Raw genomic sequence first — 23885 nt, 5'->3', positions numbered from 1 at the left:
AAGTAAAAATCTCTCTCGTGATACTGGGAAGTGCTTAGAGTGTGCAAACCAATGCAGTAGCTTTCATCCACGTCTAAAGGGCACCGCCACAGAAAGTCCATGTCAGGCATCGGTAGGCTTAACGAAGTTGGAATGCTGGCACTGTTGAATTGGGCAACAGTTCCTCAGACCCAGCTCAGAGCAACAACATGTTTAGTCCATTAAAGCAGCTGACATGGTGACTTTCTGCAGGCCTTCCCAGGCACTGAAGTTTCTCTATTAATTTGCCTCACTGGGTCATAAAAGATCTCATTCGCTTTTATTTTTGATATTGCAGAGGATTCTGAGAATGCACAGTTGTTCCACTGTCTTGCTAGATTTTGACCTTGTGCCTTTCCCACAACTCTTTCTTCTTCCAAGTCACGCTTATTACCAACCAAAATCACTGGAACATCATCAATGTCTTTAACCCAAAGAATCTGTTCTCTCAGATCTTGTAAATCATTAAATGTGGGCTGTGCTGTCCTGGAATAAACTAATGCAAAGCCTTGTCCATTTTTCATATACAAATCCCTGGTTGCTGTAAATTGTTCCATTCCTGTGGTATCCAAGATTTCAAGCATTCACAGCTGTGCACCTACTTCAACTTGCTTACTATACCATCTTCTATTATAGGATCTTACTTTTCAACAAAAATTTGTTGAACCAACAGTATAGTCAGCACAGATTTTCCAACACCTCCTGAGCTAAGAATGACCAGCTTATACTCATGTATGTTGCAAACTTGTCAAAAGCTAGTACCTCTTACACTGTCACGAGCTCCCATAGCCAGCATCACCCTGTGCCTCCTGCTCCCTCTGGGTCACTTCTCCGGGCACCAGGGCAGTCCTGCATTGCCACCACTCTGGCTGGTTTACACTCCTGACTCTAAAATTCACTTTCTTGATCACTCTAGTGCTCAGTAGAAAGATGTGTAATGGTTATGTATTAGTAAGCATGAACTTTTCCATCATTGCATCAAGTTCAATTGAGAGCACTGCTCGAGCCTACAAGATATTTTCAAGTAAGTGCTAAAGTATTTATTTAATAGTAAGGTAAAACTGAATTACGTATAGTTATTATATATTAAAGACTGCAAAAATTATTAGTTGCTTGATTTGGCTTTAATGTGAACATTATGTGTTACGCTTACACACACTCATTCCAATATTCAGCAAATGTCCTGCAACCCTACACTCTGTTCTGCCTCTGTGTGAGCCACTGCAGAGGCACTTGGGTTAAATCTGGTGGAGGAGAAATCCCAGTTACAAAAAATTACAATTCAGTGAAAGAGGGGCTGGAATAGAGGTACAGAATAGAATCTCTGGGGATGAGAGTTGTGGAAACAAGAGTGAGATTTTGGCTGGATCTCCAGCAGGATTAGGGATTTCCAATTCCCATAAGAAAGGGGTAGAAGGTATTTCGGATGAAGGAAACAATTCGTTCAAAGGCTCGAACATAGAGAAAAGTAAGATGTTTGAGAATTAAATGAAGCTAAATCGTGGCATAAAATTATCAGGGAAACTAAGTGAAAGGGGATCCGGTTGGAATTCTGACTGGGGGCCAAACAGGAAACATGCCATGCAATGAAGTCAGGGCTCACTGTGCAGAGGCTGTCGAATTAATGAAGGTTTGGGCGTGTCGCATATTTCCGATTTGAAAAAAAAACAAAACTAGTTGTTGTCGAGGGTGGACTGCAGAAAATAAAAATGATTAAGTGGAACAATTTCAAGTGAAAATCTATACCACATGGCAACTTACAACCAGATGCCCATTAGAAATAATGTTCCTATACACATACTTGCATTTATGTAAATATACATATAAACATGCTTTTGTTAACTGAAATTATTGTGATAATCATTTTACAATATATACAAATATTTGTATCATGTTGAACACATGAAACTAATATAATGTTGCATGTCAGTTACACTTTAATAAAAAACAACTTATAGATTACAAAAAATATCATCACTGTACAATGCTAATGAGGCTACATGGGTGTATGAGTATGTATCTCAGACTCCAATTTATTCCTAGATTCATACACACACCCATGATGAGGGGGACAAAAAACCCAGAATTTACTTATAAAAATTGTGTATTTATTCTTCTATGTTTATACTTCTGTCACCTTCACAGTTCTTTCCACTTGATGTGATACAGTTCAGGGGCGTCCAACCTGTGAACGGTGGGTCGCATACGGCCCAGGAGGACTATGAAAGTGGCCCAACACAAAATTATAAATTTACTTAAACCATTATGAGATTTTGGGGGGTTTTGTTAGTGTTTATGTATTTTCCGTGTGACCCAGGATAACTCTTCTTCCAGTGTGGCCCAGAGACACCAAAAGTTCGGACACCCCTGTGCCTATCAAGACTTTTTTTCCACTGCTCAAAACAGTCTTTGAACTCGTCCATTTTGGTGCCTTGCAGTGCTTCTGCCATATTTTGTTTCACTTATTCTACATCGGCAAAATGCTTCCCTTTGAGGCCTTTTTCATTGGGGGAAACAAAAAACAGTTGCTCAGAGTGAGATCGGTGACTAGGGAGGGCAGAGCATGGGGGTCATACTGTTTTTGGTCAAAAACTGCTGAACACTCAGTGTGGTGTGGGCAGGTGCCCTCATAAATCACCCATCATGAAATGGGTAAACGTGTTGAAAGAGTCTTCCAAAAAAAATTCACTGAAGCTGAACACAGCCTTTCACAAATACACCTGCTTGTACACTGATACAGATGGGTTCCTAGAACACTCACCCTGAGGGGGAAGCTATGGGGTCCCACCCTCCAGAAGATAATTCCAGGGGTTTTGGGGGTCCCTTTCCTATTTATTAAGTCTTACTCTACATTAAGGCCTGTGTTAATGCCATTCCCACATTATCTCATTTTTAAATAACCCTTAGCAACTACTCCAGCAGATAGGAACTATTTTTATAATTTTAAAATTATGGCACAGACAGGTTGTTCTGCCTTATCCTAAATAAGACGACTAGGATGAGACAGAACCAGTCACTCAAGTCAGGCATATATAATTTTTTTTAATTTCTGCTTTTACCTTCTAGTCAATATTGCCTTCCAGGACAATATACATACTTGATTTTCAAAGGTTGAGGTCCACGATTCTTAAAATACGCTTACTAAAATACAAAGAAAACATTAAATATAAAGAAAAAGTTTGATAGTAACACTTGGCACTGTAATGCTCTCATCATAACTCGAAAATGGCTTAATTTTAAAACGTGTACACTGGACAAGACACTCATTTAAACAAAGATACGTCATTGGACAAAAAAAGTCTGAACAGACTCCAGGAACCTGAATTCAAAGCTGTCTTCTAATGGCTCTGATGAGAGCTACAGCAACGCCCCTAAAGCAACTGTCCTAGCCAACCCCGTGCCCTTAACTTCAGATGCTGGTGGCAAGAGAAGTTCCACCTGGAACTCTAAAGAAGAAGTAAACAAGCTTTTGTAGCAGGCCCATGGCGGGAGGGGAGCCCAAGAAGAAGGTGGCCAGTTGCCCCATCATAAACATAACGCAGGCATGAGAGGAAGTGGAGGGGGAGGGAGTGGTGGAGGAGGAGGGAGAAGGAGCACAGTTTATGAGCAAACTTGCTAGGGGTGAGGGACTGAAATCATCCTTGACATTCTCTTTCTCAGCCTGAGGAACTCTACCAATCAATTTGCTTTCTCTTCTCTTGCAAAGCAACTACAATGACAAATGATCTTCAAAGCTTCACTCAGTGATTGGCAACCCATTGGTAATTATCCTGAGTGGCAGCCTACGTTCCTCAGTGCCATCAATATTGAGGAGGAGGCTGTCCCTCTGAGAATTAATTACACTGAAAAGAGGTCTAGAGTTCTGGGAGACATCAGGAAGTCCCTAGTGTGGATGGGTTTAATGACCTCTAAGAACGAAGCCCTGCCTGCTTCCATGTCTAGGCAATGGCCATGACATTGCACAGACACTGCACACAGTCATTCCAGTCCATTGCATTGAAGCTCCTTGGCACCACAGGGCATGCAGATCGAGGAACTGGGGACCATCCACAGGCGTAGATTAAGGGGCACAGAAATTGAACAGATTGTGTTACAGATTTGTCTGTCTTTGTCACCCACCATGACCCTCCTTTCTTAGCTTACAATAATCCTAGACCTCCAGGAAACTCAAGGCAATTCATCAACAGCAATCAACTTTAACACAGGTTTTGGGCAGAGGAGCACAGTATGTAAAAGCTGACAGAGCTGAACCCAACACAGGCAGAGAAGACAAGCATCTGTACAAGAAAAACACAGTGAGGAGTAGCAGGACACTCAGCTCTAGTGTAACAAAAAAAAATCATTATTGATATTTTGTCATAGGCTTTTATATGTATCTTGAAAATAAAACCTGTTTTATTATTTAATTCTAAAATCACACACACATACACACACATATCCACCCCTACCACCACCACTACCAAAAAGCTATTTTCTTTGAAATAGCCAGCTCTCTTTAAGAAATAACTTGGCATTGAATTAATCTCTTAAACCTAAAAGGGACCTCATCGATCATCTGGCCAATCCATCTGCATTAGGATGGCAAGGTACCCTTTGTACTATTTTTCAAGTTTAACTTCATTTGTAGAGGTTCTACTCTGTGCCACATAATGAGAAGTGGCAACTGGGGACTTGATTTAAAGGGAATATCTTAAAATAAGTTTCTGAAAGGAAAACAGCCAGGAAAAAAAAGCTTCGAACATAGTTTTCTGGCTTCCTACTACAGCATTCTCTCCACAATATCATGCTCTCCTGAGTCAGTTAGGAAGCAATCACTTGCATGAAACAAAAAAACCCTTCCACTGGAACTACTAACAAGCTTAACCAAGTCATCTCACAGGTGTGAGTTCACTGCTGAACAATGCCAGGACTGATGTGATACTCCCCTGTCTTTACATAATATCTGTTGCCTCATGATTACAGTATGGCTGCTGCATCTCCAGACATTATAACCTCTTTTCAATGGGAAGAAGGAGTAAGAGAAAATGCAAAAAGCTCGTCTGCCTGTTCCACATTGGTCAAAACCTTACTACAGAGCCATCCAGCCTGCAAGAGGAACTGTGAAATGGAGTGTTGTGAACTATTCACATTGCTACCTTAAACAAAACCAGGAATCTGTAAGCAGAGAATAAAGGAAGAGTTAATACTGAGTGGGCAATTTATAATCCCTTCACACACAATGACTGTTCAAGGAACTGTTTCATTCCTTTTAGAGCAGATGCAAGATCTAATTTTAAAATTCAGTTGCTTATTTGCCATTAGCCGGGCTGATAGAGAGAACAGATAAACCTCACATGCCACCCTGGTGGCACTGCCCTCCACTGACCCAACTCCCATCCCCCACTTCTGTCACCCACCAGCTATCACCGCCCATGACCTCTAGGAAGAATCGATAAAGGAATGACCGCTTAACTGTCCTCCAGAGCAAAGGGTGTTCAGCATTTATTGATAAATGAGAATTATCAATAGTAGAGCTCATAAATGATGAATTGTGAAAGAAAATGCTCTCCTATTACACGTATTCTTCTCTCACATACGTGTAAACACACACAAAATAATCTTCTTACCAACAAAAAGGAAAAAGTCTTGCTATGCGGTCAGGAGATTTAAAAAACAATGAGCTGGTGTAGCTCAGTGGATTGAGCGCGGGCCTGTGAACCAGACAATCGCAGTTCGAATCCCAGTCAGGGCACATACCAGGGTTGCAGGCCAGTTCCCTGCAGGCCAGTTCCCAGCAGGGGACGCACAAAAGGCAACCATACATTGATGTTTCTCTCCCTCTCTCCTTCCCTTCCCCTCTAAAGATAAATAAATTAAAAATTAAAAAAAAAATGAATTACACATCTTCGGTCAAGGAGTGACTTATTCATCAAATAGCGATCTCAAAAAAAAAGATGATCAACTGTTACAAAGTCCTAAGTTTGTCCATCTTTACCTTTAAGTTAAAATAGGAAATCATGTAAGTAACACTGTTTTATAGAAACAGTCATTTAGCTTCTTTAGGCTGGGTTATTTGTTTACAGAACATGAGGACTACAGCCAGGGGACCTCGGAAAGAGGTGACTAGAGACCGACCACCCGGTGCAGGAATCTGTTCTTTATCGATGCAGGAAGGTGGCCATCCCATCTATTTCCTGGCTCTAGTAACAGGGTGTCATTACCTAATAAGGGAGCCAACCTGTTGCCGGGCAAACAGTCACCTGGGTGTGCCTAGAATAGGGGGCTTCTGCAGGATTCGTGACTGTTGTGTTGAACCTGGGGAAGTCCCAGGCAAACCACTGGCCTGCTGTATAATTCCACTTAGGTCATACTTCCTCCTGCCCTGACCCCAGTCTGCCTCTCCAGTCCTGCTCAGAGGGACAGGAACCAAGGTAGAGCCCTATACTCTAATCAGACCCTAAAATGAATCTCTAGTTATTCAAAATGTCTTTCTGCACGCTCCAAGTTTCCATTACTGTTTATCATCTGACAGCTGATCATGAAGAGAAAATTTAGGAAAATAGCCCATGAGATGTCCTTTGCTTGGGATTTTCTTTAGATTTCACCACCTGCTATAAAGCAGGAAGCCGAATCTAGACCGGCTCAATGCCACCTTTCACAGATGCATCCAGGTGCCAATGCATTTCATGCGCTTTGGCATTTGGGGCACAAACTTGACTGTAATAAACCAGTCCAGTTCTCCCTCCCCTCCCCTCCTCTACAGAATGGATCGCACTGATAAAGTGCAATTTAAGTATGTACATATTGCAGTCATTCTAATAATTGACCCAGGAAAATTAAAATAATATTTTCCTGTTCTACCTGTCATAACCTGTTGAGATATCTTTCAAAATGTGCTGCTTCAGGGAAAAAAAGAAATTTTATACACACATTACTGCTGAAATTTCTTGGCTTTTTGCCTCACAGAAGAACAATGTATTAAATATTTATTAAAAATGGAAATATTAAGAATTAAATGAATATACACCATTTTAATTATTTTTATGGATATTTTCCCACTACTTAAGAAAACTCTAGACTGGATTCAGTTCTGCACAGGCAGGTGTTGACTGGAACATCTTAGTGAAAAATTCCTCTCAATAGCCAACTTGACCCACTTAATGCTATTTAAATAATCGTTCTCAGGATGAAGTAACTAGTTCAGTGCTGCAGGAACAAAGAGGAGTTGGAGAACTTTCAACTGCATAGGACCTGGGAGATCACTCATTCTTTCCCTGCATAGATATTTATTTGATGAGCACCTACTACGTGCTACGCACAGTTCTAAGTGCTGTGAACAACAGAGACAGCTTCTACGCTCATGGCACTCGAATTCTGGCAGGAGAGGTAGACAGCCACGCCCGTGAAAGTGAGATAAGTAATATGAAGAAAACCGCGTAGAACAGGTAACAGTGACAAATATTCTTAGATCGTGAAGGAGGACTGTGTCTCAGAAAAAGACATCTGAACTGTGGCATGAAGTAATCTGAGAGAGAAGAGAGGACCCTCCCCACCACCATCATCTTTCCATGTCTAGAGCAGTGGTTCTCAGAGCCTGCTCCCCAGCATTAGCACTGCCTGGGAACTTGCTAAACATGCATATCCCCAGGCCCTGTTCCAGGATGTGACACTTGATAGGTGGCGCCCCGCCACTCTGTGTTTTAACAAGTTTCCCAGGTGACTATGTCCCATACTTGCATTTGAGACTGATTGTTCTGACAATCTCCTCCTTTAAGGTCCCATTCAAAGCTCCCTCCTCCAGGAAGCCTTTCCAGATTTCCACAATCGAGAGTGATCTGGTCCCTCTTCTAAAATCCTGAAACACATTACACACAACCAGTCTGAGGCGCTGTGACCGTCTCCTTTGTATTATGATTACTCACGTGCTTGCAGACTCCCATTTATTACTAGCTGGCTCCTTTAAGGCAGGGACAAAGTGATGGTTAATTATGTGTGTCCACTTGACCGGGCCATGGGGCACCCAGAGATGTTCGGCTAAACATTGTTTCTGGGCATGTCTGAGAGGGTGTACCTGAGTGAGATTAGCATTTAAATTAGTGACTCAGAAAGACTGCAGTCCAAGTGTGGGTGGGAATCATCCAATCCACTGAGGGTATGAATAGAACAACGATGTGGAGGAAGGGAGAACTCATTCTCTCTGCCTGACTGCCTGAGCTGGCACGTTCTCCTGCCCTCACAGTTGGACCCGGACACACACCATCAGCTCCTCCGCTCCTTGGGCCTTCAGACCTGGAATGGAACAACCCTGGCTTTCCTGGGACTCCTCAGCCTCCATTATCACAGCAGCCGATTCCACCATGTTACATAGATAATACGTACCTATACTCTATGTTACGTTCTGTTCCTTTCATATGGACTGCACCTATTCCATTTCAGTGTTCCCCACCATTTGACAAGTCCTGGCATAAAGCAAGGCCTCTAAAAATACATGGAGAGATGGTGTAGTAGACAAAATAACTGTCTCCAAAGATATCAGGTCCTAATCCTCAGAACCTACAGATGTTCCCTTACACGGAAAACAGTCCTTGCAGATGTGGTTGAGTTAGGGATCTTAAGATGGGAGGTTATCTCATATCATCTGGGTGGGCCCTAACAGTCACCACTGTGTAAGAGAGAAGCAGAGGATGATGCAGTGCACACTCGGATGGAGAAAGCAATTGTGACCACTAAAGCTGAGACTGGAGTGATGCAGCTGCAAACCAAGGCATGATAGCAGCCACCAAAAGCTGGAAGAGATGCTCCCCTAAGCCTCTGGAGGGAGCGGGGTCCTCTGTGGGGGCAATTTCACCTGCAAGTCCCCCCCCCATTGCCATGTATGAAAATAATACTACCAAGACATGATCTGCTTGGGGAGGAAAGGTGGTCAATCTCTCAGAGGAGAAAGACCAAGAACCTTTTCCTCAATGGGCTTTTATTGGGTTCATTTTGCACAAGAATACAGGTAAGGATCAAACAGTAGATGGCATTCAAAAAAACCATGAGGGCTTATTCTCAGTCAGGGTTGGATAGCTAAAGAGCCATAAAACTTTGAGGAACAAACTTCTTGCTTGGACCCTTATCATTTACATGAGAGCATTCTAAACAAAGCAGGTTTCACAGGACTTTGTGAATTCTTTCTTATGCCTGATTACCCCGGAACCTGCTCTAGCCGGCAAAGGGCTGCACCGCCTTCCCCATCATAGGTTTTTAGGCTTAAGTGGATTAGAGCCAGGAAGCGATTCTCCCAGATGGAAATGGGGACTCAGGCTATGTAAGAATAGCTGGGGGGGCAAGGGTCCATCACCCCCTCTTTGCTGCAGCCCCCCAAGTCCTTCCTTGAGGGCCTCCCAAGTGATCGTGTCTGGCTTAGGTTGCCCCTCCTCTGAGGGGTCTTACCCACCACTGACTAAATGACCAAGCACTGGGGGCAGGGGGATGAAGCAGAAGCAGCGCTGCTGCCAGTGATAAGCTTTGTCTTCTTAGTGTCTCGCAGTCCAGAGGTCGCCCACTCAGCCTTGTCCATGGGGGGCAGAAACAATTCCTGAAACCAGGCAGAGCCGTTCCCAACAGTCCTCCCAACACCCTGGCTTCAGCCCAGTGATTCTGGTTTCAGATGTCCGGCCTCCAGAACTGTGAAAGAATAAAAATTTCTGTTGTTTCCAGCCACCAAGTTGGTGGTAATTTGTCACAGCAGCCACAGGAAACTAATACAGATTGTAACAGCTAACAATTGGTGACGGCTTTTAATGTGTCACCTTCACTAGGTGACAGTCCTTAGTTCTTCAATCAAACATTAACGTAGGTGCTGCTCAGAGGTTTTGCAGGTGCAATGAAAGCCCCTAACCCGCTGCCTTTAAGTAAGGGAGATTACCCTGAGTGAGCTCAGCAATATTCGTCAGGAGGATTTGAAAGGACTGAGGCTCTCCCTAGAAAAAGAAGAAACTTTGCCTCTAGGTGACGGCTTCAGGCCATGCCCATGAAGTTCCAGTCTCTTGTGATCTCCCTTCCTGGCAACCATGAATGACATCTTTGGCCCATGCCCATGCAGCCAAAACTACCCCTGATCTCTGCCAGCTCTGGTCAAATCCTGATGGATGCAGGCATTGAGCATTTACACTGCAACAGACATTATATATACATTATATTATTTAATCTTCACAGGATTAGATTAGAGGGGTGAACCAAATGACCCAAGTTCTTAGGGGCAGAGGAGGGCAGATCCGTCATTCAAATGAAAGCGGCCTGATTCCAGAGCCTTAATCACAATACCCAGGTGCCTCCCACCAAACCATGAATGAGCACCAGGCAGTGGAAGAGGCATTGCAAGGAAATTTCTAGGCCCCTTCGATGTTTCAGGCTTAATCAGGGGACACAGCAAACCAGGGAATTTGCTTTAGAATGAGCATGAGTCCCATTAATGTGGAACATTCAAGGCAGACACGGAATGTTTTCTAAGTGATTTTGAGATGTCCAGCCCAGCAGGACTCAAAGCCTCCTCCATCCCTCCCCCATCACATGGGTCAGCTGGCCACCCCTCCTTACCCCACCCTCCCTCTGAGGCAGCAACTGGAACGGACAGATGCTCCAGACAGCAGGGAAGGGCCAGTGCAGGTGGTAAAATAGAGAAATTTAGGAGCCCTCCGCTGGGTTCCCATATACTCTCCCATATTCATGAGAAATACAAGAACTTTATCAGCATTTGCCCCAGGGTGCTGATTAAATATGCTAAAAATAAAATTTTCATATCTGGCATCTTGCAGCTGTAAAGAAATTTGCTCACCACACACAAGAATACTCTAACCTATTGCAAAGCCATTCAAATGAAGTCCTTGTCATTGTCTCCATTTTAGAGAATTCAGGGTAGGGTGGTTCTAACACAGCTGGGCTGAGGATAGAAACTTCCCCAAAAAGCAGGAGGACCTTATAGCAAGGGCGTTGCTTCTCTAACCAGTCCTGCCTCTGTAGTCACAAACCGCACAACCTTGGGAATTAACCAGAGCAAGATTCCAAACTCAACTCATTAAACACAGGGCTTTGGAAATTACTTTCCCACAGCTCACTGGGCTTTTATTATTATTATTATTATTATTATTATGTAATGCATTCTCATTTAATAAATTCAAACAATATGTACTACCGAGAAAAACAGTTAACTTCCCTTGAAATCTCACTACCCAGAGACAACTGACTTGGATGTTCTAGGAACAAGTTTGTTGATCTCTTCTTGCTGGGCTACTCCCCATAAAAATGGAAGCAAATGTAGGCCTGATATGGGAAGCTTCGAAGAACCTTTGTTTACCCAAATCCCAAGCACCCTAGGAAGAGTGATAGGGCCGTTTGGGAAAGCAAACAGCAGGATGTTCACAAGGGCTAGGACTAGCACCCCCACAGTTAGAACTAATTTTCACATTTAGCCTTTGTACTCTGCTTCTGCCACGTAGCTAGAACTAACTTCCACATTCCGCTTCTGTATCCTGCTTTGCTACGTAGACAGGAAGACCCCGTAGATTATATAAACCCCAAGAATCCTTTGTTCGGGGCTCAGAATTTGGAGACTGACTCCTCTGGTCGCGTGCACGGTAATAAACCTCGTACTCCAGAATCCCTCGGTGTCTGGTTGCTTCATTTTCCAGTAACAGGCCCTGGCCTAGTGGCTCGGTTTGTTAGAGTGTTGTCCAACATGCCAAGGTTAGGGATTCCATCCCCAGTCAGGGCACATACAAAAATCAACTAATGACTGCTTCAAAAAGGAACAAATCAATCAATTAATCTCTCTCTCTCCCTCCCCGACTTTCTCTTCCTCTTAAAAAAAATTGATAAATTAAAATCTTAAATATCATTTGAAAAACAAAAAATGCAAATAAATGTAATAGAGTTTGCCTCAGAGGGCACAGAAGAGATGCATGAAACCAACCAGGTAAAGTGTTTGGCATGTAAGACTCTCCCCAGTGAGTGAGGTCAGTACTCCTGGCTTTCCAGGGTCTGACTTGCATTCAGCACTGAAAGTCCCACATCCGAGAAACCTCTCGGTCTCGGGCAAACCAGGCTGATGACAATGCCCATTCCACACCCCTGGAGGTGAGTTAACAGTGAAGTACCCACATTTACTGTAGTCCAGACAGAGCTGAAGCAGTACACAACCACTATTTTAACAACAAGGGATCACTGTGTGGTTTCCCTTAGATTCATATTTACCGTCTAACACAGGGCCAGCTTGGACTGCTTGGGAAGTGCCCCAGTACAGCCCTGTCAGTCACCCAGAAACCGTTCCGAGTTCCCAGAAAATTGCACTTCATTTCTGCCTGACTTCATAAGGTAAAGAAAGGTACAGGCAAAAGAAATCTGGACTTCCTTGAGCCACAAGCCACTTTGACAAGCAGAAGGAAAGCTGTGCACTTTGCAAACAGGCCCCCTGTGGACCACTACTCCCCGCCCAGCTTTCCTGGCCAAAGAACACCATTTCCAGTCTCCATTTCCCTTCAGTTTTTTAACTTCTCACATCCTGGAGGGCACTGGCACAGCAGGACATGTCTCATCATTATGGGGTCAGTTCTGCCTTCCAAAGCTCAGCTTTGTTCTAACTCGGTCAAGAGTAGAAGCAGCAGACACTGGAAAGGTGTTTTCTGGAGCAGACCCTGGGCCTCAGCCCTTGTTCCAAATGGGAGAGCAGATTTGATGATTCACTTTCTGTGCCTCCAGTTTAACGAATCCCTCACTTGAGACATCCTGACATTCAAGTGATGTTTGCTTTGGCTACAACTCGTTCCATTCTTTCTAGTTACCCGATCAGCCCTCCTAGCATCTAAACAAGGACCGGCCAACCTCCTATGAGTTATGGTCCTTCATTTCCCTTTCTTCTCCCATTATCTTTCATTTGGCTTCTCTCGATTATTCTTCTCTGTGCTCACCTGAAGATCCTTAATTATCTTCTACTGCATTGAAACCTTTGGACTAACGAGTGTCCTGAGCTGTATTTTCCTCCTGGGAAACCAGGAGGAAATTCACCCAGACCTGCTGCCCCAGCTATATTTCAAATAAGCATCAGCGAAGCGGAGATGGATCTTCAGGGACCACTGGAGTCCTGACTGAGCATCCTTGAGTCTGAGGCACACACACACACACCCACGCACAATTTCATAGCCTGTGGGTCCAAGTGCCACAACACTAACAGCAATAATTATTTGCCTTGCTTCCATCTGATCACGTAGAGCCTCAGCCTCTGACAAAGACCGCCCCCCAAGGCCCATGAGCATTTCTGGGGGTCCATTTACATGTTCACATGCAAATCCAGTCAGTACCATGGAACTTGTTCTGCACACACTGCCTCCCCACTTCTGTTTGTCCCCTCTTAGGCGCTGCAGATGCCCAGCTGACATTATAACCCACACTCTGAACAAGCCAAAACTGAGAAATGGTTTGTGGCACAGTGGAGTGGGACCATCGGCACTGCCAGGAAGCTCTGGGTGAGTATGACATTAACTGGAAAGTATTCATGAGACGGCTCCAAGTGTTCCTTTCCCCCTCCTGCTCAGCTACATGCAAATCAAGGGGTCAGCTCCACACTTTACTCATAATCACATGCCCCACTATGACCAAAGCCATATAAGTGGGTCAAATTCAACATACACAGGTATTTCTCCCCTTAAGTTCTCACCCCAGGTACTCCTCATACAAATACGCCCCCGAGTGCTGCCCTCATGGTCCCTTACCCCAACCCCTTACCCCAGACCCCAGATTGCCAGACATGCTTAAACCCCCAAACAGGTTCCACTACATTTCCACATGTGTCTATTCTCTTTACATGATGCCTTTCAAACACTGAGAACAGGTCTAGACACTGGAGACCCAAAATGAGAGATGCAGCACTGCCTTTGAAAGGATGCACATTCTTGCATTGTTTTCCATCGTCTCAGATCCATGGATCTCCAAACTGCAGCACAGGACACATAAATACATAACACACATGGGAGCTGGGGTGTTGCGTTATGCTGGCCAGTGTGGTTGCTTTTGCGAGCTTTCCTAGGACAAAAGCCTGTGGCCTGTCAGAGGACCCAGAGAAATTATTAGAAGAAGTTGATCTTAATTCTATGCAGAATTAACACAATTGGGGAAAGGGCTAAAAGAATTGGATATTAACACTACATTCGTGGATTTTTCATAGGAGAAAATGAATTCAGAAGCAGACAATGGAGATGAATGCAGGTACCCTAAACAAAGTCCTCCTCTTTCTAAAGGTGTTTTTTTAATATGGCCTGTCCTCCCTTCAAGATGAAGAATAGCGCTATGGAGAGTCCTGGGAGGTGACATGCAATTCAAATGGGAGGAGGAGCCTGTGAAGGCTCCAGGGGCTATGAGCAGAGTCACTCCTCAAGGGGAGTGGTTGATTTCCATAGCCTTCATAGACCACTTGGCTGATATTTCAATACCAACCATCTGTGTCTTCAAAAGGTATTTATAGCTTTAATGGCATTAAGGTGACTGAACTCCCTGGGACTCCGGAACTTTTATCTGCTAGTGAGAAGTATAAATCACCTTGACACCAGATTAGCCTATGGAGGTGAAATTAATGGCTCCGTTATCTCTCTAGCTCTGGAGCCTCAGCTCCAGCAGGGCCAGATCATCCAGAGAAGTGAACACCTGTCAAGGGGTCAGCAAAGGTCACACAGGGCATTTAGGGGATGTGTGATAAATAGGATTCTCATCTTTCATTGGTCTGTGATGTGGCTACGGCAGAATCTGGGTCACCCACTTGAGATTTTCCATCTAAAAGATTTGCAAAGTCCTAATGTCACACAATTGAAACACCTCATTGTCTCAGAACCTCCCCCCATTCTCCTGCCACACGCCTTACACACTCCCAGAGCACACACCATTCTCTGATTCGTGTGATGCACATTGTCCATATTCCTGCATTAGAATCTAAGTCCCATGCAGCAGAGATTTACATCTGGCTCCTTCACTGATGTACCCCCAGTGTCCAGATTGTGCCTAAAGCATGGTCGATTCTCAAATACGTGTTGAATCACTGATGGAGAATGAATGAATGGCAAAAATCAGAGAATCTCTGGGTGGCAAGGGACTGTGAAGCCATCTGATGACCAACCCCTACTTCTTCACTTACTGACTCTGATCATCACAACGGACAAGAAGAGTTACACCGGAACTAGTTCAGAGATCCCACTGGGCATGCATCTGGGAAAACTGCTGGACCTTCATGCCTGAAGGGAAATGCGGAAAGGGAACTGTCGGGCCTGAGGACGTAAATACTCAGCCCCATGCCTTGGTCTTCCTGATGGGTTTCACTGGAAAAGCAGCAGGAAGACTTACAATGCAGTATATGCTCCCCAGCTGGTCAGTCAGATATTGATTGGTCGTACCATATTTCTACATATTACTGACCACTTTCTACATGCCAAGCACATGGAATAGATAGTGAACAGGACAGAGCCAATCCCTGCACTCATAGAGCTTAAAGTCTCTTAGGGAAAATAGCCACCCAACAGTTTCTTACAATTATGTAGGTGCCATTAAGGGGAAAGGTAGGGCACATAGGAACACGTGAAAGGTCACCTAAGCTCCCAGCAGAATCAGGGGAAAAGCCACTTGAAGAAGCAACATGGATGCTCCTCCATGCAAAAGCAAGTCAGAAAATTAAAGTCAAAGGAACAGGGAAGAATCTGGACTGGGAGGCCATAGAACTGACTTTTGGACTCTTAGCTTACTCTGTGGCCTTGACTAAGTAACTCCACTTCCCTGAGTTTCAATTACGCTGTCTTGTGGGTACTTTCAAATTCTGATATTTTCTAGCTACTCAGGGTTCAGAGTAGACATTAGATCATAGGCTTGATTCTTACCATAAGGAATATATGTTTGGGGAATGCATCACTTTGGTAGATGGTGAGAAAAGAAACTGGAACAATATGAGAAGGGGCTTGGAAGTAGGAAGAACAAGTGAAAAGCAGGGAGTGGGGTACAGAGACCTGACAGGGACAAGCCTGGAAGGAACTGAAAGACAACCACAGCAAACCATTATGACAATAAATAATATTCATTGGCGTTTAAGCCTTTGATGCCTACACTCTTTCATTTCTCTAAGAAGACTGTGATTTATGATTACATCTGTTTCATAATGAATGAACTAAGGTTCAAAGGCACAGAATCAGAATATGGCAAAGCGGGATGTATACCCAGGCCTCCAGATTCTAGAATTCCATTTGGGGACTCAGCAGAGATGCTGATAAGCCACCCTTTAAAAGAGGATCTGGACAGGTTCCAATCTCAAATGGAACGGAGGGCATCAGAGGACAGAGTGGCCCGGGCCTTAGCTAAACAGGCTAATGGAAAGCTGCCCAAGATGGGCAGAGAGGAGCAGTCACTGTACATGTGCCCACTGATTTACAGTAAGAAACACCCCTGTAAAAAAAAAAGGAGACCCCTCCTCCTCCTTTACCCAACATGATGGGGCTTAGGACAGGGCCTGGAGTCTGGGGGCAGTAGTTCTCACATGTGTTCATTCATTCAACACTCATTTGCAATCTACTAGGTGCATATCAAAAGAAAGCTCCTTCCCTGAAGACGTGCACAGGCTGGGTCAGTATAATGGGTAAAGGTACAGTTACCTCAATGTGAGTCCTGGCTCTACTATTTACCAACTTTGAGATGTTACACAGGTTTTTACACTGTCTGTGCCTCTATTTTCCCACCGGTGAAACAGGAATGATGATGGCACCTACTCCATCAGTGCCTGGGATGAGTGAATCGTGTACGAAGAGCACTTTGCACAGCCCCTAGCCCATTAGAAGGGTTTGATGAGTGTGAACGATCATAATTGTGACACAGGATGTGTCCTGAAGGAAAGACAGAGATTTTCAAGGGCATGAGGTAAGACAAAGGGCCAAAAAGTATTTAAAGTCTCAGAGTGTTTGAAACACTCCAGACCACATACTGGAGTGCAAGGTGTAGGTTTGGCAGCAATGGGAAATGGAGCTGCAAAGGCGACTGATGTTCTCAGTTCATTAAGGACCTTTAAACCCCGCTAAGAAGTTTGGACTTTATCCCAGAGACACTCGAAGCAAGAAAATAATACGATCCAATTTGCAATTCAGAGATACACAGGGTCCAGCAGGAGTAAGGCCTGCTTAAGTGTGGTTGGTAGGGTAATAATATGAGTGTACTAATTCATAGTTTTAATTTGAACATTTCACCTAAAATGTCTTATGGTGTGCTTGAGTGTGATATTGTTATGTGACAGAATTACATGCTTATGATTTTATAATTTTAAGAAGGGGTGCTATTGGTGCCAGGCCCTGTATTATTGTTTTCTGCCACCGGTCAGGTCTCCCAGGAAGTGGCTCGAAGTTGGAAATTAGCTTGCAGATGCTTATTAACATCTTGGAGTGTTAATAAACACCCCCATGGAGTGTCCATGGGACCAACACCTATGAAAAAGGGAAGGGAGGGAAGCAGGCTTGGGCAGAACAAGTCAGGATGCAGTGCCATCCCTGTGATGCATCCCCAGCCCTCGGGGTGATCAGAAGCCACAGTGCCCTTCAGAGCCGTCCTGAGTTGACGTGAGCAAGCCAGGACGCACACCAGCATCAAACATGCACTGGATGGAGCCCCCGGGGCAAGGAGACTGACAGCAGGAGGATATTGAGGATAGCACTCCCAACCGCTGGGGCAGTTAGTTGAATGAGGGTCTGAGCAATGCATCTCCACATCTGCCACGCCTCTCCTATTCAAGGGAAAGAATAACTGTGACCCATCAGGAACCTGAGCAGAAGGCCTCGGGTGCCCTACCAGGCGTGCGGAGCAGCTTGCCCCGGAAGAGCGCATGCACACACTCGCACCCGTGTCTAAATGTAAAGAATTCCTCGGACAGAACTTCATTCTCACTCTGACCAGGTACACCCGGCAGCTTTTCCTCTCTCCTGAGGCCTTCAGAGCCTTTCCTGCGGAAACAGTTTTATTTATGATACTGAACGATACCTGAAAAGAAAAAGAGCCCAGCCAGGGAAAAAATGAGAGGCTTGGCTAGGGGATCTTCAAGGCTCCTCGATATATTTCTTACTCTTTTTCCAGGCAGGAATTTCCATTTATAAAATTCATACAGCTCAATATGTCTTACGTTAGTTTTTCATTATTCCCATCTTTTTAAAGCACATCCACTTGCAACGAATCATCATTTTCTCTGATTCATGTGTTCAATTAGTCTAGATATTAACTTGGTCTGCCTGACCAATGACGGTGAATAAACGGGCACCTTCAGTGCTGAAGTTACCTAAACCTTTCGGTATTCAATGAGCCCTTCACGCATGTCAAATGCCTGGCATGGGGGGGGGTGACTTCTTAATGTTCCTGTTTGTGGGACAGAGAAGCCCAGGAGTTACTAGTTCCTCAAGTCTGTAAAGTCACCAGGATGTTCTAAATAACAAGGGACGGTTCAGGAGAGGAAGAGGCCCGCATCAACATTAGATCCAAAATGCCAAAGACAAGAGAGAAACAAGACGAAGGTTCTAAAGAACCTGGAATGGATGCTTAAGAGCTAGAAGGCATTGGGGACAATATAACCTATTCCCTCATTTTTGGAAATGGAGAAAAATAAAGCTAAGAAAGGTTGAGGGAATTACCCCAGTGGCTCAGTTCCTCAGCAGCAGAGCTGAGACACAAATTTCTTGGCTCCCAGCACCGGGACCTTTCTCCACTCCACCTACAGAAGAATAGTGATGGAGCGTCAGGACATTTGCTGGATTTGGAAATATTTCAAGGCACATCTGGGCATGGAGTTATAGAATCATGGGTCTCATATTCATTTTATGACTCACCGGTGAAAGGCTAGATTGTTTTAAAGCCATACTACAAGCCCCATGAAAGTTCATGCGGGGGTGGGAGAAATCAATCATCCCTTCCTACCCACACTCCCCATCAAAGAGGCCAAGGGGCAAAAAAACCACTCCCCTCCGGTTCCTTGGAGGGTACATTCTTACATCCTCTGAAACTGGAATTAATTCTACTGTCCTCCATCACTTCACACAGTTCATTTCTTTTCACTTTTCACAGCTTGTTGTCATCTGTTTATTAGTTTGTCTCCTTAATTACTATCTATTCCCTTAACCCTAAATTAGGAGGTCCAAGAGGGCAGGACAATGGTTTTACTCCTCCCGCTACCCTTAGCACACAGTGCGCACATAAAAAAATCATTATTGAATGCATAAATGAATGGACAAGTGAATGAATGAGTTGAACAAAATGACAACCATTAGCTACTTACTACTGTTTTGTTTTGGAATCATCAAGTCCCTTTCTCTATCCCTTCCTCCCTCTCCCCTTTTGCTAACCTCCCCAATACCTGATCCATCCTTTATTTATTAAATAGAGAAACTGAGATACAGAATGGCCACGTGTCTGCACACAGCTAATTAGAGACAGAACTAGAATGAAAGCCTGAAGTGTCCAGACTTCCGTCTCTTGCCACTGGACTGTATTACCTCACCAGCCATTTGAGTCCCTCATATACACATGGGTTTGGACACTGTTTCTCTATGTAAGTATATCCATATCCACAAGGTAGATTGAAGAGCATCTACAAAAAGGTATTTGTTCTGTGGGCCAGTCAGTCTAATAAGCTTCTGTAGGAACAACAACAATAACAAAAAGCCACTAATAACTTTGAGAAATGCTTCCTGTTTTATGTCCCTGTGGACACTCACAAAGTACTTTAAACCCTGAGGGTGGTGTTATGAAATGAACTTACTGTTTTTAGACCCAATTTCCCCAAGTTTATTTGACAAACACAATGCTTTTTTGGAAACTAACACCCATTCCCATCTCTTATAGCTGATGTTCCAAGCCTCATTCAAAGAAGCTAAGGCAGAAGCAAGCCAAAACAGCACGGAATTGCTGGGGGACCTGTGACTCTTGCATAAATACTGAGGTTTCACTAACCAGAAGCTTTGACCTTGTGAACAAATCTACCTGTCCTTTTAGGTGAGCTCAGCTCAAACGTGTGTTTTCAGAATGTGCCAGAGCCAGGGAATAAACTTGCCAGACAGAGAGGAGAAGTCCACAAAGAGCAGGGCGGCTGCCACCGATTCCTTGGTCTCGCCATCTTCACGCCAGGCTGACCTTGACATTGGCCCGGATGTCTGAACATGTTTCTCTTCTCTCTGCTGAGGCCCACTAACCCTCTCATTATACTTTAGTTTCAAAACTAAATCACGAAAATCCTATAACCAAACGGCCAGCCCTCCTAAAGGCTGAACAACTTGTAAGTGCTTGCATTTAATAACAAACAGAGGCTTTGCGAGGACTTTTACTCAAACCCATCTTCAGACCTCTGATTCCCCGACTGGAACTGCAACACAACTAATTCTTCTGATTTATAACATCTGCTTCTATTTTTGTAGCACCTTAACTTCTACTCCTCCACCCACTAGCTCTGCAGATAACCTCGGGCAAGTTAATTAACCATTCTGTGCCTCCCCTTTCTCACCCGTAACACTTGTAGTACAAGGACCAAATTAGTTCTAATGGTGTCAGACACGGGCTTGTCTCTCAATAAAACAGCTATTATTTTTACAGTCGGTGTCATCATCATTATCACGCTGGATCTCCCTGGATGACTGGTTTTTAATTGATCATTTCAGCATTCAGGTAGTCATCTCGGTGCAACTGGGAGTTACTATCATTCTCCTCCTAAAAGCCACCTTAAAGGCAAGATCCCAGAAGCTAAGGGAAGATAAAAGAAATGTGGAACCCACATATACACAATTATTTCTCAACCAGCACTCAGGACACTGATTAGTAAGAAAGGGGCTGGCCAAACTACCCTTTCATACAACTATAGAAATGTGATCATCGAATTAAGTCAATTTATCTACTTTTCTTTTAGATTGTCAACTTCAGCCCACCAGTAAACATTTATGCTGATTATTAGCATAGAAAAGTTCAAAAGAGACTCATGGCAGCAAGGGGGCAGTAAGCCTAAGTTTTATTTAAACTAATCAGCCATCGTCTCTCAGCAGCTCTTCAATAACTGCAGAGACCAGTAGAACCCAAGGGCGTATCGTGCACCATCTGATGCAGCTGCAGCCATGCAGAGCACTCTGAGGAGAGCTGGTCCTCCACGAACGCACTCGCCCATGCATTTGGCATCTATGTCAACTGCCCTCTCTGAACCAGCACCACGCTAGACATGCAGAAGAACGATGAACCCAATAGACACCACGTGGCTTTCCGGAAGCCCAAAGTGCAATGCAGGAAGAAAGTCAATTTGAAGAAGACATTTCAACAGATGCAGTAAGTGCCGTGGGGTTGCAGCTGTCATATCGAAATGCATTTTTTTCTAACCATTCAGTTAATAAGTATCATTGTTTTGTCTCCAAGGACCATGGAAAGCAAATGCAAAATGCTTTTGAGAGACGTAGAATGATGTTTGCATATTCTTAGAATGGTATATCCCTCTTAACTCAGCCTCTTCCTCCCAACTAATGCTCAGTGGGGTGGGATGGGGGGTCGACTGGACTCACGGGACTGAAGTCCGTGTTCCATCTTCTCCTTCGAGGAAGACTCCATAGGCCAGGTATGCTGATCCCCCAAGTATCCTAAGGGGATATATTTCCCATGGAAATACTGACTTCCAATGGAGGTCTTATTCCATAGAACAGGTGCTTCAGTGAGGACGGCTACATTGGATGTACTTGCTCAAGGGGAAGCAGTAACAAGTTACAGATTCTTTAAGAGCTAAAAAAAATAGGAGAATGAGACTATAATGACCTTATTTTACAAACCAAAAATCAGGGCACTAAGAACTTTTCCCGCTCCTGGAAACTAGGGTATCTGAGAGATGTAGTTTAAATGCCAAAACATGGGAAATGCCGGGACATTGGCAGTACATGCAAACAGAACAGCATGGCTGGGATCACGACTGCCCTGGGAAGCTTAAGAAATATCAACCTAAAATAATTTTCATCAAACACAGAGCCTTGAGACCTTGGGAGATTAAAGACAGTGGAAGGGTCAGTGGATGGAGGAATTTCTAAGAGTTTAAAGAGAGAACAAATTAATCTTGAATACCCTGAGGTGCAGAGAGAAAAAATAAACCCGCTTCACTTTATAATAAGACCCCAAGTCAATTGCTTTCTTTTATCCCTCTAATTTAAAAAATGTGCCAATAGAGTTCAAGTGAAGGAACCAATGATCAACTAGTTGAATGGAAAGTGAGTCCACATATATGTTTTCTGTTGGGCTCCTTTAGTTACAAGTGACAGAGACCCAGTAAGGTTACCTTAAACATGAAGGGGGCTTATTTATTAGGAAATGAATATATAGAAATTATTAGGCTTCTCCTGCCACTTCGACCTCAACCCTGACAGAGTTGAACTAGCAGGTTTTTCCAGGTTTCAAGCTGAAATTCTCAGGAGAGCATCTGATGACCCATCTTGTTTTTTCATACCAACTCGCGGTACAAGTGGCTAGTTCAACTGCGGGTTCCTGTCCAACCGTGACCTTAGAAATCACACACTAAACAGCACTCTTGGCTGGTTGGTCTCACTGAGAAGGAACTATGGGAGGGCCAGGCATATAGAAAGTCTCCTCACTGCTCTTAGAGAAAATTCTGAATGCCCAACCTTCAGGGGGAACTTTGCTACTCTTGTCCCACTCCAAGTTCACCCACCTGTTCCAAATGTACCTCTGGTGCCACAGATATCACCATCCATTCAGAATGTCATTGAGAAGATGATAGCTGGTTACACTGCCCTCCAGCCTCAAGAGGTGGTGGTGATGCTGAGTGGATATCAGACCACCCAACAGAGTATCTATAGCCATATTGTACAGTGAGCACACCATTCAAGGCTCCAGTCCATCCAGGGCAAGGAGAGGAAGTCTCATACTTCTCAAATACTAAGCAGGCCTCCACCTTCTTACTTGGAGCTAATCAACATTTAATTTTTTAAAAACTACTTAACTATAGACATTTGTCAGTTTAACCCTCTTTGCATAATAAGTAAGCCCAACTGTTATTCTCAGTATATGACACTTGGCAATAGCTCAGATATAGCAAATACTTTTTTTCTATACTAGCAACAATTATTAATTATCATGATACCCACATTGGATTCATTTTTACCTTTACAAAAATTCAAGGAGGGGAAAAATACACTTTTGTATCTATGATTTTTTTTATCATTGCTTTAAATAAATACCTCAGCTTTTCTGATAGTCCCTCCAACAAGTATCTCACTTGCAGGAGAATTTGCTGGTTTAGATGATCCCTGTAGGTTGCTGACTTTTGACAAATGGTTATTAACCAGTAACTACGTGGTATGCGATCACTGCCATGCTTAATATGCATTTTCTAATTTGAACTTCTCAGCCAGCCTAAGGAATAGGTACTACTGCATGTACCCATTTTTCAGAAAAAGACACTAAAATTCAGAGAGTTAAAATCATTAACCCAGGGAGCCACACTAATAAGTGAGAGAGCTTCAAAAAAACACTCAAAACCACTTCTACTGAGTCCCAAATCCAGTTTTAACCACCACACTACACAATCTCAATTTCAGTGCCAGGAAAAGTCTACCTGCATACTTTCATCACAGAGAGAGAGAGAAAGAGAATATTCCCCTTTTTGACTTGACAGCCAGGAAGCTCATGCACAAATTTAGTGCGCAATGTCACTAACCATGGCCTTTCCCATATGGTTTCTAACTTCTTTTATTCCCATGATCTCCCCCATGTATAAATGTATACATTTCTGCTCACAATCATTACATATCACTAAATAATAAAATGGAGGTATATACAAGGTGGGGCAAAACTAGGTTTACAGTTGTGAGTATGCAAAACAT

The 23885-nt window shown here is 43.8% G+C and overlaps 1 protein-coding gene across 1 annotated transcript; it reads right to left on the bottom strand.

Moving 5' to 3' along the window:
- Positions 1 to 200: 200 nt before the first annotated feature.
- Positions 201 to 20168, bottom strand: LOC119036470 (ras-related protein Rap-1b-like). Its single transcript, XM_053673153.1, has 3 exons — positions 20081 to 20168; positions 700 to 762; positions 201 to 574 (listed from the first exon to the last, which is right to left on the bottom strand). The coding sequence occupies exons 1-3, from the start codon at positions 20166 to 20168 to the stop codon at positions 201 to 203; spliced, it is 525 nt and encodes a 174-aa protein (XP_053529128.1).
- Between the last annotated feature and the right edge of the window lie 3717 nt (positions 20169 to 23885).

This window comes from Artibeus jamaicensis, unplaced genomic scaffold (genome assembly GCF_021234435.1).
Source record: "Artibeus jamaicensis isolate MK-2021 breed Jamaican fruit bat unplaced genomic scaffold, CSHL_Jam_final contig_797, whole genome shotgun sequence".
NCBI classification, from domain to species: Eukaryota; Metazoa; Chordata; class Mammalia; order Chiroptera; family Phyllostomidae; genus Artibeus; species Artibeus jamaicensis.
The sequence above is the reverse complement of the archived record's forward strand: the minus strand, read 5'-3'. Positions and strand labels throughout refer to the sequence as shown.

What these genes read in the sequence shown, in the direction of transcription:
- LOC119036470 (XM_053673153.1), bottom strand. Translation starts at nt 20,168, where the DNA reads ATGTCAAGGTCAGCCTGGCGTGAAGATGGCGAGACCAAGGAATCGGTG. An exon ending in GGACTTCTCCTCTCTGTCTG is followed by an intron (nt 763 to 20,080) that starts GCAAGTTTATTC and finishes GCTTTTGACAAG; the next exon opens with TTTGCAACATACATGAGTAT. An exon ending in AGGTGTTGGAAAATCTGTGC is followed by an intron (nt 575 to 699) that starts TGACTATACTGT and finishes ATACCACAGGAA; the next exon opens with TGGAACAATTTACAGCAACC.